This window comes from Garra rufa, chromosome 13 (genome assembly GCF_049309525.1).
Source record: "Garra rufa chromosome 13, GarRuf1.0, whole genome shotgun sequence".
NCBI lineage: Eukaryota > Metazoa > Chordata > Actinopteri > Cypriniformes > Cyprinidae > Garra > Garra rufa.
This window is the reverse complement of record NC_133373.1, coordinates 4846575-4862277: the sequence shown is the minus strand read 5'-3', so window position 1 is coordinate 4862277 and position 15703 is coordinate 4846575. Positions and strand designations below refer to the sequence as shown.

Below are 15703 nucleotides of genomic sequence, written 5' to 3'. Positions count from 1 at the left end.
CCTCTCACCATCTCTTCCTGTCTTTGCAAGCTCCCTTAAGGGAACACCAGGAGTGCTTTTGGCTGAACCATGCCAATGTAATAAATAAGCTACGTAGAGACTGACCACATACAATCACTTTGAGTGAGAAATACATCAGCCTAAATCACACATACACTTATATTTTGGGGTTGTGTCTCATACATGAGGTTACCAAGCAGTGTGCTCTTTAGATCCATCATTCTTCCAAACACTCAGTCTCAACACACATGAAGGAACTGATGCATGTGTGTTGTGGTTTGGTGGTGCATTTGAACAGCAGTGTGTGCTGATAGTGGTCATTTAATGAAAGTAAAAAGTCTCTCCCCTACCTCCCACAGTGTGCCTGTTTATGTATTACCCACTTACAAAGAAATGATCAGTCTATAATTGTAATGGTAGGTTTATTTGAACATTGAGAGATAGAATAACAACAAACAAAAAAAATCTACAAAAACATTTCAAAAAAAGTTATAAATTGATTTGCATTTTAATGAGTAAAGTATTTGAGCCCTTCGCAAAACATGACTTGGCAATCACAGAGGTCAGGCGTTTCTTGTAGTTGGCTACCAGGTTTGCACACATCTTAGGAGGGATTTTGTCCCACTCCTCTTTGCAGATGCTCTCCAAGTCATTAAGGTTTCGAGGCTGACGTTTGGCAACTCGAACCTTCAGCTCCCTCCGCAAATTTTATATGGGATTATGGTCTAGAGACCGGCTAGGCCACTCCAGAACCTTAATGTGCTTCTACGTGAACCACTTGAGCCACTCCTTTGTTGCCTTGGCTGTGTGTTTTGGGTCATTGTCATGCTGGAATACCCATCCAGGACCCATTTTCAATGCACTGGTTGGCTTCAGTGCCCTAGCCCTGATGGTACATGGCCCTGTCTATCGTTCCTTTAATGTAGTGCAGTTGTCCTGTCCCCTTAGTAGTAAAACACCCCCAAAGCATAATGTTTCCACCTCTATGTTTGACGGTGGGGATGGTGTTCTTGGGGTCATAGTCAGCATTCCTTCTCCTCCAAACACGGCGAGTTGAGTTGATGCCAAAGAGCTTGATTTTGGTCTCATCTGACCACAACACTTTCACCCAGTTCTCCTCTGAATCATTTAGATGTTCATTGGCAAACTTCAGACGGACCTGTACATGTGCTTTCTTGAGCAGGGGGACCTTGCGGGCAGAATCTCAGTCCTTCTTGGCGTAGTGTGTTACCAATTGTTTTCTTGGTGACTTTGAGATCATTGACAAGATCCCGCTGTTTAGTTCTGGGCTGATTCCTCACCATTCTCATGATCATTGAAACTCCACGAGGTAAGCTCTTGCATGGAGCCCCATACCGAGGGGGCAGTTATTTTGTGTTTTTTCCTTTTGTGAATAATCGCACCAACTGTTGTCACCTTCACACCAAGCTGCTTGATGATGATCTTGTAGCCCATTCCTGCCTTGTGTAGGTCTACAATTTTGTCCCTGACATCCTTGGACAGCTCTTTGGTCTTGGCCATGGTGGTGAGTTTGAAATCTGATTGATTGATTGCTTTTGTGGACAGGTGTCTTTTATACAGGTAACAAGCTGAGATTACGAACACTCCCTTTAAGAGAGTGCTCCTAATCTCAACACGTTACCTGTATAAAAGACACCTGGGAGCCAGAAATATTGCTGATTGACAGGGGATCAAATAATTTTTTCCGTCACTGTACTCCAATGTGTTCCCAGAGTTTTTTAGAGGCATTTTGTGCTTTTGTGAATCAGTTTGAGCAAATCATAAAAATTAACAGTTTCAAAAGAATGATTAATTCACAATTTGGGCATCCTATGTAGTCACATAGTAACCATTAGGGATGCACCGAAATAAAAATTCTTGGCCGAAAACAAAAACCGAAAAAGAGGAAACCAAGGCCGAAAACCGAAACACCGAAAGAATTATGCCAATTATTAGTACCATTGCATTTATGGCTATGACTGTGTACTAATCTTACTAAAATCAAGGCATTGTAATTGCATAAATTAATATTAAAGTTTCAAAGAATAATTCAATTATATTAATTTAAACAATTATTATCAATCAAGTATTATATAACTTAAATAACATACATATATTTTACTGCCTTTGTTTAAATTGTTAAAATTTTTATAACACATTATCTTGTGGATCCATGAGTTCACATTTACAACTCTAGGTGTTTCTCTTTCAGCAGGAGGCGCTGTCAGAATGGTACACAAAGCAGCGCAGCAAATGACTTTGAAACGTGCAGCGCATATTTATTCAATGAATAGCCTTTTAAAGTTTCATCGCAATTCTTGTCTTTCAGTCCCCACATTTAAGACCACCTGAAATCATAATTAAGACTTTCTTAACCCCTAATAACACTGCAGTCATTAATGAAAATTAAGAGCTTTATTTCAAGAACCGACTTTCAAAAACAAACCTTACACAAAATACGTTTCTTTTTATTTTTTTCCCACCATGTTCGGGGCACAAGAAAAATATTAGGGGACTAAATTAGCAGCATATAAAGTATAATCGTCTCTCATTGTCTCTGAGAGAATGCACGTCAGATGCTGAAAGCACTGTCAGTTTTTACTTTCACTTTAACATATTGCGCAGTTTTCACGTTGCTTGTGTGATATCCATTGGCTCACCTCCATGGTTCAAAACATAAATATTTATAAAAATACAGTATATAGAAAAGACATATCTTTAAAATATTGCGACGTAACACCAATGTAAAGCCATTGTTTTTCACTCACTGAAAGCTACATCTGTCTGCGCGCAATGCGCCGATCTCTGCCCTCATCGCTGCACTCACGACTGCAGACACACCCCCTCTTGAAATTTCGGCATTACAAGTTTTGCAAATCGCTATCCGTGGGTCTTTCTCAGATATACTGAAATACGTCCACACCGCAGACGTGTTGCTTCAGACAAGCACGTGCAGGCCGCGGTTTCTGTTTGCGTCAACATACTGTTTCGGCCGTGTTGTTTCGGTGATAAAAGTCTTTCGGCCGAAAACCGAAAATGCACTTTTGGGCCATTTTCGGACGCAAATTTTCAGTGGCCGAATATTCGGTGCATCCCTAGTAACCATGGTTTCACTTAGTACTAATAATAGTTTTTGTTTAAATTGTTGCAACTAAACGTACACATAAATTAGCAAATAAACATGTACATGTACATTGAGTTATTTCCTAGTAATAATATTATGGTTTGCTGTCATATCATAAGCGTTTGTGAGTTCGTAACACATTTAAGAGACTGTTCTGCAGGATGACTTGTGTGTTTACACTCCTTTACCACAGTGTGTGTGTGTAAGCCCAGTAAATTTGTGTGTTGCCCACGGATTTGCATTGATGGGAACTGAAGTACTTTTTTATCTGGAGTTCAAACAGTGTTTGAAGTTTTGTTTGACACCAAAGATACAATTGAAGGTAAACACTAAAATCAGAATGACTGAATGTTGTTTTGTGTAACTGTTGAATCAAGACAGCTTAAATAAGATGCTTATGTTTTTCTCTCTCGTTCTCAGGGCGGGTTACAGCCGAACAGCTTTGTTCGTATGTGCAGTTGTTTCGGGACAGTTGGGGCGCTCTGGAAAGTCACAGTGGGGTCCTACAGCTGGGACTGGCTGCTGCTCAAGCTCTCCGTCATCCCGCCCTCCCGCGCTGGGACGCCTGCCTTGCTTTTGAGAGACTCCTCCTACAGGTTAGCCAATCACACAGCTCACTGACCTGTCAATGACTATATGAATATAGAGTTCTGATTTATGATGTCCTGAATGCAGTATGCTACAAATCTCTATTGTGAGAGTTAAAGATGAAGTGATTTCTGTAGGCCTCTCCTTCAATGTCTTTCTCTTTGTCTAGTACATACTGTTCAAGTGTTCATGGCTCTAAAGGACAATCAATATTTGCTGAAACTGCACCTTGAATCTCAGAAGATCACTGGAAATCATTTTAAAACCAGTTATACATCCTGAAATATCCAGCTCCATTAATATTGAAGCTGGATAATCCATGAATTAAGTTTTTTAGATATTTTTTTTGTTGGCAGTGTTCTGTGGGAGTAATTATGTAAAGCTCCTGGACATTTAATAGATTTCAAAGGAGTATATTCTAGCACCTCTTCTCCAGTTATATCACTCAGTACTGTAGAATATACTGTGCGTGCATAATTATTTGGTATGTTGATATTCTGATCATATTTTTTTCCAAGCACATTTTACCAATTTCAAACCACATCAATCTTAATAACTACTATTAATTTGGTATTTAATCAATTATAAGTGAAAAAAGTGAAAAACTCCTCATATTCAGGTGTGCAGAATTATTAGGCACAATACCTTTTACAGATAAAATGAGTCAAAAAAGAGATTTAACTCAGACTAGAAGTCAAAAACTATTAAATGCTCATGAGAAGAATGCAATATTAATGCAATACTAGAATTTGCAAAGTTAAGGAATGACCATTGGACCGTGAAATGCTTATTGGGCCAGCACAGTCAGAAAAACAGGTGGAGAAGAAAAGACGCATGTTAACGGCAAAAGATGTAAGAATTAGGGTGTAGAATTAGTTGTGAAACCATCAGGGAACATTTAGACTAGAACTGTAACCTGCCTGGAGTCTCCAGAAATAAAATGTGTCAGGTTCTTAGAGACTTTGCTTGGATAAAAAATCTTAAAAATCATTTTTAGTCCATCTCCTATCCTGAAAGGTCTGTCTTGCAAAGATAGACTAAAAATGAAACAAAATTTACTGCCAGATTTTTGAAGATGAATTCTTCAAACAGTGGTACAAGGGGATGCAGTGCTGGTCCTTCAAGAATCACTCCCAACTTATGTCTATACAGCATGTGATTCTTATTAAGTGAGGGTCATTTTTGGGGATTTTTTACTAAAGCAAAGTCTCTAAGGACACAAATCCATCCATCCAACTAAACCAACTAAAATCCATTCATCCATTCATCTATCCATCCATACATTCATCCATGCTTCCAACTACACAAACTAAAATATATCCATCCCACTAAACCAACTAAAATCCATCCATCCCTCCAACTAAACCAACAAAAATCCATCCATCCATCCCTCCAACTACACTAACTAAAATCCATTCATCCTTTTATCCATCCACCCCTCTTAGTAAACCAACTAAAATGCACCTACCCCTGCTTCCGTCCATTCAACTAAACCAATTAAAACCCATCCATCCATCCATCCAACCAAGCCAACTAAATTAAATCTGTCCATCCAACTAATCCAACAAATATCCATCCATCCAACTAAACTAACTAAAATTCATCCATTCATCAACCAACCAAGCCAACAAAAATTTTACCATCCAACTAAACATCCATCCAACTAAAACCCATCCATCCATCCATTCCTGCAACTAAACCAACTAAAATCTATCCATCCAACTAAACCAACTAAAATCCATCCATCCATCCCTCTAACTAAACCAGCTAAAACACACCTACCCCTCCTTCCGTCAATCCATCCTTCCAACTTAACAAACTAAAATCCATCCATCCAACTAAATCCACTAAAACCCATCCATCCAACTACTAAACGGACTAAAATCCATCCATTCATCCAACCAAGCCAACTAACATCCATCCATCCATCCATCCATCCATCCATCCATCCAAACCAATTAAAATTCATCCAACCAACTAAACAAATTAAACTTCATCCAACCAACTAAACAAATTAAAATTCATCCATCCAACTAAACCAATTAAAATTCATCCATCCAACTAAACAAACTAAAATCCATCCATCCAACTAAACAAACTAAAACCAATCTACCCCTGCAACTAAACCAACAAAAATCTATCCGTCCAACTAAACTGACTAAAATCCATCCATCCAACCAAGCCAACTAAAATCATTCATCCTTTCATCCATCCATCCCTTCAACTAAACCAACTAAAATCCATCCATCCCTCTAACTAAACCAACTAAAATGCACCTACCCCTCCTTCCATTCATCTATTCATCCATCCGTCCAACTAAACAAACTAAAATCCATCCATCTAACTAAACCAATTAAAATCCATCCATCCAACTAAACAAACTAAAACCAATCCACCCCAGCAACTAAACTGACTAAAATCCATCCATCCATCCATCCAACCAAGCCAACTAAAATCCATCTATCCAACTAAACCAACTAAAATCCATCCATCCATCCATCCATCCATCCATCCATCCGGCTAATCCAATCAACTAACCAACAGTTTGCTTGTATTAGATTCTAAGAAACTTTAATGACCTGATGAGCAAAGATTTGTTTTAAAACAAACAGTAGGGATATTATTGATTAGTGATTATCAGAATATCAGGTGCTATGTATATCTTCATCATAATCTCATCATAATGTAATGTTTACTGCTCACTTTTAGTTTGGTTGTTGTGTCCTGCTGTTAGTACTATACTCTCTATAGTTTACTCTGGTGTCTGCAGGTGCAGTAAGTGAGCGAGTAAACAGTCTAAACAGCCTAACTGGCCACAGCTCTCAGTAAACACCCTGTGTTTGGCTTTGGGGAAAAACAGAGACATTCTTTAAGCGTCAGTAGAGTTGTGAGACTGCTTGGATCTGAGTACTCCAGTGGGTGTTTAGCTCTCTGAGGATGCAAATGCGAAAAGGAAATGTTTTCGCTGAGGCCTGTCTGGGGCGGATACACGCGTGTGCATCACATCACAGGTCAAGGGTCAAATATGTAGAGGACAGGGAATGAGGGAAACGTGGGTAGAGAAAAAAAGGACAGAGACCTTAATAGGAAATGTGGAAGACAGCAAGCCAAGAGGATGGAGAAAAGGCAAAATGATTTTTTAAAAAAGGGCTTAACCACTCTGGAACATGCAGAAAAGAGCGCTCCAGACTAATATCCTCTCGCTAGTCCGTTATTAGTTTTCACAGACTGTTTTTGATGGAGTTTCTGGTTCCTGTGGCTGTAAAGATATCAGCGGGAAAGCTCAGCCCATAGGAACTCATTAAAACAAATCAGGAAAAACATGAAGTCAAAGCAGGCCAGACCGGCCGCATCAGCCAAACCGCCAAACAGCTAAACAGCAATCAGCACACAAGCTTATAAACCTTCAGCTCTCCAGTGATCATCATTGCTCTGGGGGAAAAACGAGGGGAAAGGTGTTTACTAACATGTAAAACATTATGCTAATCACTTGTTTGCAACCAAGCTATATAAAAAGAGAGCAGCACTACCTAATGCATGCTCCATCTCTGCTTTTATTAAAAATCTGCTGAACACAAAAGAAGAAACTGTGTAAAGTCATCAGGGTCAGAAAAACATTGGATTCCGCTGCCAAAAACTATGAAAGCCTGTTTCCACCACTGAATAAAAAATCACCAAAAAAAATAAAATAATGGTTATTGCGACTTGTTATCTCACAATTCTGGCTTTTTTGTCAGAATTGCATTATACAAACTCAAAATTGAACACTTTTCTCAGAATTGTAAGATATGAACTTGCAGTTCTGAGAAATAAAGTCAGAATTCTAAGATATAAACTCGCAATTCTAAAAAATGAAGTCAGAATTGTTTGATATAAACTTGCAATTGCAAGATATTAAGTCAATTGTGAGATATAAACTTTTTTTTCTCCTCAGAACTGGACTGGAGTTTATATCACACAATTCTGACTATATATCTAGAAATTCTGACTTTATAACTCACAGTTCTGAGAAAAAAGTCAGAATTGCGAGAAAAAAATCTGAATTGGGAGATAAAAAGTCGCAATTACGTTTTTTATTTTTTATTCAGGGGCGGAAACAGGCTTCCATAGCAAAACAAATTACTTTTAAAAAAGATCAGTTTTTGTGTTCTACAGACGAAAGTAAGCCATAATAGTTTGGAATGACACAAATAAATTAATTTTACATGAATTAGTAAACTAACAGAATTTTTGGTTAAACTATCAGGCTTTTGGATCTGTAACAATTTTGAACATTATGTTTTTAATCAAACAAATACAAATAACCTTTTTGAGCATAAGGGACCTCTTACAGAGACATAAAAATATTTCTTTAAGTCTTGAATGGAAGTTTGTCTCTTGAAGTTTTGGAGTGCTCCATGAGCATGATTGTCTTAGGCCCAATCCCAATTCTATTTTCTACCCCTTCGCCTACCCCTCGCCCCTTCCCCTTGTCCCTTGAAACAAAGTGTAAAGGGGAAGGGCTAAAATATTTCCCCTAAGAAATGGGACACCACTACAACACTGTTATACGTCATCATACAGTAGGTTGTCGCTAGTTCCTAATGTTACGTCAGAGGACATGCGCAGATGTTTATCACTCATTCCAAGATGTCAAAATGTTGTCATGTTTCAAAAAGTACAAATGTACGGTGTACGCACCGTTCATTCACATGTGGCCGTAAGCAAAACAAACAACGCATTATCACATGCGCGGCAAATTGCTAATCAGTGTAGTGGTGCCTGGAGAAGTACTGTATATATGCTTCATTTGTGAATTTCGTTTTCAACTTTCTATTTGAACGCGTTCGTTTTCTGGATCCTTGGACTAAAATGTTTACAGGGGTTCACTGGTTTAAGAAATTTCTGATCGTAAAAATCAGCTTCTTTTTATTTGTAAGGTATCGTTTTTATTATTATGTACTGATTTAAATTACTGGTGCGGTAGACGTATCGGGCGCAATCATCAAATACATTTCAAAGCAAGCCGGCTCCACGGTCCTGACTGCATCATCACTGCCTTTATTGGGTGTTTTTAGCGAATATTTACATTTATTCACATGACTGGATGTGGTGGACTGCCATGATTTTGGCGAATGCAGGACACTACTGAATAATGCTCATCAGAGGGGATTTAAAAAGTGGAAGTGTGTATACACCGTATACCTGCATACACTCTCCACTACACCACCGTTGCAAATTGCCGAGCCACTGGTCTTTCATGTTTCTAACATGCAGTCAAGTGTATATGACATAAAAATATATTTTGTAATATCGTGCAATCAGTGCTATCTGCTAGCAAACTTTAGCGATTTTTTTGCAAACGTTTATTTACAAAACAACACCATAAACACAAACACAAGATTGAAGGTAATATACATATAATGAAACATTGTCATCAAAATCCTTATTAAAGGCAAAAATTACTTATATTTACGAGTCTGCTTGCTCGAGTGAGCAGCCATGTTGGAAATTTCTCTTAGCCCTTCGTTTGAAGTGAGGTCCTGAAAAATCTTCGTTTGGAGGGCTATCTGGCCCTTCCCCTTACCCCTACCCCTCCAACCAAAAGAGAAATGAGACACCCCTACCCCTTCACGTGAACGTGCCAAACGGAGGGGTAGGGCTAAGTGTAGGGGTAAGGGGTAGAATTGGGATTGAGCCTTAATGTTACCCACTCTGTGTGTGCGCCTCCAAAAGTCAATATTCAGTAATTATAAGGCTCTCTCTGGGACATCAAATATCTGCATTCAGCCTTGAGAAAATCATGCTAGTTTCTGTTTGCACTGTAAACTTCGGTTGTAATAGGATCTCTGATTTTCCTGAGGTAATAAATAAAATGAGCTCTTTTTCTTCCTCTCTCCCCTTGTTTATTATATTTCAATTTATTTTCCACTTGATGTTTTTTTTCCTCTGCATGCTGGATTTCTGAAACCAGAGACTGAAATTGTGTTATTGAAAACACTGGCATGAGACAGGCTCATTCTTCAGGTCTATGGTTACCTCTCTCACCCTCCTGGGGCGCAGTACAGGAAAGCTGCATAGTGTTAATAAAGGCGCCCATCCAACCAGACCTCACCCTCCTGCACTGAGTCTGTAGCTCTGTTCGCAAGACTAGTATGAGCTGTCTACTGCCCACACATATAGCATGATCCCAACCATCATGGAAGTTTAGAAGTAGAGTTTGATGTCCACATGTTGCTAAGCTAATGGCATGATACTGTAATAACAATAAAAATAAATAGTAAACAAATATTGGTAATAATAATCTAATTTTAGCAGTTTGAACTGTTTTTATTGACACTTAGGTACTAATAATTAGGGCTACCCTCGACTAAAGATTTTTCTGGTCGACTAGTAGTCCTTCATTTTAATAATAATGAGCCTTTAATTGCCTATATAGCCTAATAAGTGCTCAAATGCATGCAAAAAAAGCTTCCCACAGCACACCGGCAGATATAATAATTGTGAATGTGTCAAAAAACAGGAGACTGCATTAACATTTTAATAATTTATTGATAATATCCTGATTTTTTTCGGCGACACTGACTTGTCATCTCCGCAGCAGTGATGCGCCCGTATGCATGTTTCATATGGATTACATAATCTGAGAATATTTGTTTTCTGATTGGTTCATTTAAAAGTAGACATTTTACTCTCTGTAGATATATAGAGTATACAGGGAGTTTTGCGCTCAAGTTCACAGAGAATGAGACGGTAGAAAGTGTATCCTCTTTGTCTTCATTATTTTACAAAAGCACAACATTTCGTTGTTATTCTGAGTGCACACAAATATTTGAGGTCGATAAATGATAGGTGAATGTTTGGATGTCCTGTCGATTTACTGTATTACCACATAGACCAGCCATTAATGATCTGTCCATCACGGACTGCGTGACTTTGCCAGTTCCTGTGGAATTTTACGGACTAACGGATAGTCAACTATTAGGAGGCAGTCCTACTAATAATGGTTCATTTTAATAGAGTTTGATATTAGCTAACCTAAGTTTATGGATCATTCACTTTCTTAATTTTATTTTGAAGGATAAAGGCCTTATGGTACGTATTTATTAGTGTTTATTTATTTTATTTCAACCTTGCTCACCCATCTTGTGTTTAGTGGAAAACTTACTCTATTTTACGGCCTCTTAACTAGTTGCGTATTAGCATGCATATTACAAGAATATTAGCAAATTAGGAATTTATTGAGGGAAGGTCGTAGTTAAAGGTCCCATATTGTCAAAATCGAAATTTCCTGGCTTTTTTCATGATAACTGAGGTCTAGGGGCTATGTAACCATATGAGTTTCAAAACAGTCAATCCACAGTAAACTGCACACAGCCTGCTTAAAGTAGCTGTTCATTTTCACGAGCCGCTGTGACTTCCGTAACGATGTGACGTCCGATCTACTCAGTCACTGCCTTCAGTCACCACCCCGAGCACCAATCACGTCCCACCCTCCTTTTGTCAAACCCAGACAATATCGCGTTCATAACATTGCTAAGCAACAACAACACGGAAACTAATCTAGAAAACCCTGTTCAGTCGATAGATGTCGAAACTACATCATTGCACGATACATGACCGTAGTTACCTGTGATTGGCCTGGCTGTGCGTCACTCAGAAAACAACAGGCCAATCAGAAGAGAGGCTCATGAATATTAATTAGATGGGTCAAAATCGACCTATTTTTGACAGAGCTCCTAAAAAAGGAGCTGTAAAAATATATTGAGATGGATTTTGGCACTTATACCGCAAATATATATTCTTAAGGACATCAACAACTAAAATAAACCTCCAGAAATGTGTACAATATGGGACCTTTAATAGTGATGTATCTTTTTAAAACAGGAGCTGTTAGGTGACTGTGTCCTTAAAACTGTAGACTTGCCTGTAGTTAATGACAGTAATGCATTGATTTGTTGACTATGGCTGTACGTTTTGACAGGTTGGGTTCTTTGGCTTCTGCTTTCCCCCTAAGAAGGTTCCCACTAAGAACAGCTTAGCGTTAATAAGCTGACACAAAACTGAGGAAAGGTGGGCATCAAGTCCTTGAGTGTGCAGCCCTGGCAGGGGAATATGTGTATGTGAGAGTGTGTTTGCTGTAGAGGGTGTTGTGGTCAAGAAGAGCTGTCAACAAGCACTCTCTTACACCCATTCCCGTTACCTCACAGCCCAGCAAACAGAGTGTGTAATTATATTCATACATTCACACTAAATCTTTTTAGTCTTTTTTTTTTTTTTTCAAAACTCATCCTTTATGGTGTAGGCACTGAAGTTATTTAACAGTATTGTATTATTTAAGCCGATTTTTGCATTTTGTGAAGAACTTCACATGGCATTGCAACATGGCCAAAAATATTATCACCATTTTTTTTTTCCGTATCATTCGCTGTTGATATTTATTACAATATATACTTCATTCCATTAGTAAGGATTGAAATACATTTCTTTGTAAATGCATCCTTAAATTTCTCATCTAAAATTTTATCTAGTAAAATTTAGTGTAATAAAAACTTAATAAAAACAAATTGTTTTGGTCAAATAAGGTGCTGCACAAAAGAAATTGTGTACTGTATAAATTAAAACATAGATGAAAAATCTTGGTTATTCACCTTTTTTTCCCCATAAGAACAGAATTTGTAAATTTTATGGGTCTGGCTTTGGTTTCATCCACGTCCAGCTATTTTTATCTGTACAAAACAGCTTGTTTTGCTACTTGGTATTGCAAATTGGTGTGTCTTACCTTGTTATTTTAATGTATTATCTTAATTATGAACACACTGGTTTGTAGTGTAAACAGTTTTACTACTTGCACATTGTTATTCTTCTCATTATTTCCCTACACTCTTAAAATAAAGGTGCTTTAAAAGGTTTTTCACAGTAATGCCATAGAAAAACCATTTTTGGTTCCACGAAGAACCATTTAGTCAAAGATTTTTTAAAGAACCATCTCTTTCTTACTTTTTTATAATCTGAAGAACCATCTTTCACCACAAAGAACCTTTTATGAAACTGAAAGTTTCTTCAGATGTTAAAGGTTCTTTACGGAACCATTTAGACAAAAAAGGTTCTTCTATGGCATCGTGAAGCGCCTTTATTTTATAGCAGATAATGATCCGTAAGTCTCACCCATATGCTTACTTTCCGCCTTAAAGAAAAATGTGGATATGATATTCCTTGAGAAGATTGTGTATTTAATGATGGTTTTTATCAAATGAAAAAATGACATTGTAAAATGCTGAAATGCTTGTGAACTGAACTCTCAGTGCAACTCTTGAAATGAAGTTTATTTGAAGTGTCCTCAAATAGTAAGAGGGCAGATGCTGAAAACACTACAAGCATCATGTACTTGAATGTGAAGCAGATGAAACTACATCTGTCATTCATACACAAACCCAAAATATGCTGACTTTTTAAGAACATGCACTTGATATTCCAGATGCAATATCAAAAATTATTAAAACATTTGTTATGGAATTCCCAGCACTACTTTAAAGGAATAGTTCATCCAAAAATGAAAATTCTGTCATTAATTACTCACCCTCATGTCATTCCAAACCCATAAGACCGAAAACGTTCATCTTCCGAACACAAATTAAGATATTTTTGATGGAATTTGAAAGCTTTCTGACCCTATGTTCAAGGCCCAGAAAGGAAGTAAGGATGATGTTCAAATAGTCCATGTGATAGTGGTTCAGTTGTAATTTTATAAATCTACGAGAATACTTTTTCTGCGTAAAGAACACAAAAATAACGACTGACACAGAAAAGAAGAAATTGTTGAATAAAGTTATTTTCGGAGCGCTTGGATTTCATCAAAAACACCTTAATTTGTGCTCTGAAGATGAACGAAGGTCTTACGGATTTGGAACGACATTAGTGTGAGTAATTAATGACAGGATTTTCATTTTTGGGTGAACTAACCCTTTAACAACACACAGGCCAAGGCACACTGACAAGTGATGTATATGTAGTAACAAACTCAGAGACCCCTGGAAATCTGATCACAAGAGACGCATGTTACTAGCAGTTGTAAACAACAATCTGTCTTGCGTGACTACTTGTGATCGGATTACCTGAGATGGATGTAAACAGCCCATAAGTGTGAATTATAGTCATAGTGATGCTTGTGTTATCTGTATGTATGTAGTGTAAGATGTTTTCTGATGGGTTGTTGGGGTCCTTCAGAGGGCAGTGGTGTTAGTGGCTGACTGAAGATTTGATTAATTGTGTGTTAAATGTGCTCCTAATACTGCAGTAGTGGACCTGTGACCTTTGACTTCCTCCATCCCACACACTATCAGGGATTCATTCTGCTTGAGCTCAGCTTGAATCCTGTTTACTTGTCAGAACTCTACAAAGGCTTCGGCTCTGATCTCTTTCTTTCTTTTCTAAACCTTCTCCTTTCTGGTCATCCTCAATATGTAGCCTAGGACTGGGTGGTATGACAGTTTGCTATCATGGTTAAAAACGTCAACTGGTAGAGACTCTGCAGTCACAATGCAGCTGTGCATATATCGTCTGTTTCACTTTTAACAATGCTGAGTTAAAGAATATGGAAATAACCCAGCGTCTGAGTTGTTTTGACCAATGTTGTTTAAAAATGACTGCATGTCTTGCTTAAAATGAACCCAAAATTGATTGGAAATTAACATTTATTAATGTGTCCAGTGGAAGTGCTTATTAATAAATGTTCACCTTTTGATTGTTGCTGATGCCTCTAGTCATTATGTGTCTGATTTTTAACTTACAAGGGTTATTGAGGGTTTATTTTAAGCCAGTCATATAGTATTTTTTTGTAAATAGTTGAGGTAAATTTAACCCAACCACTGGATCCAAACAACCCAATTGCGGGGTTTGTCCATATTTCTTGTTTCTTTAGAGTGTTTATGATGGCTTATGTGGCTCATCTACTCATATTTATAACATATTGTGATTATTCGTTTTGACTCTAGATACATAAAAATGCTTTGTTGCACTGATGACAGGCTTAATATTATTATAATATTATTAATTATTATTGATGTATTCAAGTAGATTATTGAAAATGGGCAGTAATACATGATTAAATGCTACATCAAACTATTCTGATTGAATTTCTTGCCCAAAAAAATACAAATTTACATATACTGTTACTGTTACTGTATAGCCATATATACCTTAATTAATAAAAACCTAAAAAATTACAGTTTATACATATAATGGCTTGAAAATATATCTTCTATGTCTTCTAAATCTTGTATGATTATTTCTTAGTATAAAATAAACAGTATTTTTGCTGTTTTCAATATTTGATAAGCTTTTTCCATCAAAACAAAGTTGTGTCGTGCGACCAAAAAAGTCATGATGTTTTTGAAAATACTGATTAAGTAATTTAAACTCTCATGTATTTTAGTTGCAAGGAACATATGTGACCCTGGACCACAAAACCAGTCATAAGGGTCAATTTTTTAGCTAAATAAACAGCTATCATGGGTAAAAACGTCAACTGGTAGAGACTTTGCAGTCACAATGCAGCTGTGCATATATGGTCTGTTTAAATAAGATTAAATAAAAAAATAAGTAAATAAGATAAATAAATAAACTAAATAAATAAGTTTTCCATTGATGTATGTATGGTTTGTTAGAATAGGACAATATATTTGGCTGAGATACAACTATTTGAAAATCTGGAATCTGAGGGTGCAGAAAAAAAATCTAAATATTGAAAAATCGCCTTTAAAGTTGTCCAAATGAAGTTCTTGGCAATGCATATTACTAATCAAAAATAACATTTTGATATATTGATGGTAGGAAATTTACCAGATATCTTCATGGAACATGATCTTTACTTAATATCTTAACGATTTTTGGCATAAAAGAAAAAACAATCATTTTAACCCATAAAATGTATTTTTGGCTATTGCTACAAAAAGTTCTACGTAAGACTGGTTTTGTGGTCCAGGTTCACATATTAGATAAGGTGAATTTTTT

At 37.1% G+C, this 15703-nt stretch overlaps 1 protein-coding gene across 1 annotated transcript in view; it reads left to right on the top strand.

The window, feature by feature from the left end:
- scfd2 (sec1 family domain containing 2) overlaps positions 1-15703 on the top strand; it is a 181305-nt gene that overhangs the window by 30086 nt on the left and 135516 nt on the right. The window contains exon 4 of the mRNA XM_073816729.1: positions 3545-3720. Within this exon, the coding sequence (XP_073672830.1) occupies positions 3545-3720 (176 nt within the window). The remainder of the gene's footprint in view (positions 1-3544; positions 3721-15703) is intronic.